This window comes from Nicotiana attenuata, unplaced genomic scaffold (assembly GCF_001879085.1).
Source record: "Nicotiana attenuata strain UT unplaced genomic scaffold, NIATTr2, whole genome shotgun sequence".
NCBI classification, from domain to species: Eukaryota; Viridiplantae; Streptophyta; class Magnoliopsida; order Solanales; family Solanaceae; genus Nicotiana; species Nicotiana attenuata.
This window is the reverse complement of record NW_017672527.1, coordinates 174,040-175,420: the sequence shown is the minus strand read 5'-3', so window position 1 is coordinate 175,420 and position 1,381 is coordinate 174,040. Positions and strand designations below refer to the sequence as shown.

General features: G+C 30.8%; 1 protein-coding gene across 1 annotated transcript in view; it reads left to right on the top strand.

Moving 5' to 3' along the window:
• The first annotated feature begins 954 nt into the window (after nucleotides 1–954).
• The window catches only part of LOC109213550 (serine carboxypeptidase 24-like), a 10,719-nt gene continuing 10,292 nt past the window's right edge, over nucleotides 955–1,381 (top strand). The window contains exon 1 of the mRNA XM_019377365.1: nucleotides 955–1,294. Within this exon, the coding sequence (XP_019232910.1) occupies nucleotides 1,018–1,294 (277 nt within the window). The 5' untranslated portion in view covers nucleotides 955–1,017. The remainder of the gene's footprint in view (nucleotides 1,295–1,381) is intronic.

Genomic DNA, 1,381 nt, shown 5'->3' with positions numbered 1-1,381 from the left:
GGGGGGGAGGGGTTAAGATCGGAACTTGTCACAATACTCTTTAGAAGCATCTTAAATACTTATATTCCTTTTTCTTATACAGGTAAATACTTACTCGTACCTAATGTTAAATTATGCAACTAATATTTATAATTAACAAATTAAAGCAATAATACATATTATTTACCTATAGTGGCGAATCTAAACTTTTTAACTCGTGGGTGCTCAACTCTCTAATTTAACAGCGGCTGAAAGAAAATGTCCCAATTCCCATTTCTTCCTGGAAAAAAAAAAGAAGAAGGCCCAGGGTAGGGGTGTTCATTAAAACCCGAAAACCCGAACCAAACCGAAAACCAAATCAAACCGACCAAAAAAATCGATACTTTTTGGTTTGGTTTGGTTTTAGTTTTGAATTTTAAAAAACCGACCAAATTTGGTTTGATTTTGGTTTTAATTAAAAAAGAACCGAACCAAACCGACTATAGGAGTAGCTATTTCAAATTAATTATTATACCTATATATATGCGTATTTTTATACAAAGTTTCAAAAATTTTATGGTAAATGTTAGTAGTTTTATAACATTTTATGGTAAATGTTATATACAAAAAAAAAATACAAAAAAATATAAATATAAATTCTATACACTTTTAAATATAAATTTTATACACTTTTATGCAGGGGCAGAGGAAGGGTGTTGACGAACCCAGTAACTTTTTGCTTAGACCTTGTATTTATATTGAAAAATCTATTAAATACGTATAAATACTTAATTGCGAACCCAGTAACTAATCGGTTGTATTCAAAACCCATAAACTTAATTTAAATACCAGCTCCGCCTCTACTTTTGCGGATACTGAATATAAATAGTTTCGGCCGTGAGGTAAAAGTGAATTTTGCTTAAAAAAAAAAAAAAGAAAAGAAAATACTTCATCTAGTACAATGTATATATATTACCTTATTTAGGTGAATTTCATATAGGAGGGAATTTAAGAGAGAGAGAGAGAAGGGAAAAAAAAAGCTCGTAGAAGGGTGCAACAATGGCAACCCAAAGAGCTTATAATTCAATTTTCTTGAGCCTATTTCTGCTTAATATTCTCTCTTTAACTATCACCATTAATAATGTTGCAGCTTCTTTAACAAAAGAACAAGAATTTGATCGTATAATTTCACTTCCGGGACAACCTCCGGTGACTTTCTCACAATTTTCCGGCTACGTTACCGTCAATGAAAACCATGGAAGAGCTTTGTTTTATTGGTTAACAGAAGCTACTACTCTACCAGAAAAGAAACCTCTTGTTCTTTGGCTTAATGGAGGTTAGTCTAATATTTATTTTAAATTCTTTTCTTTTTATATATATTTCGTTTTCAGGATTGTGGCAAAATCAGAAATCTCATTATGTT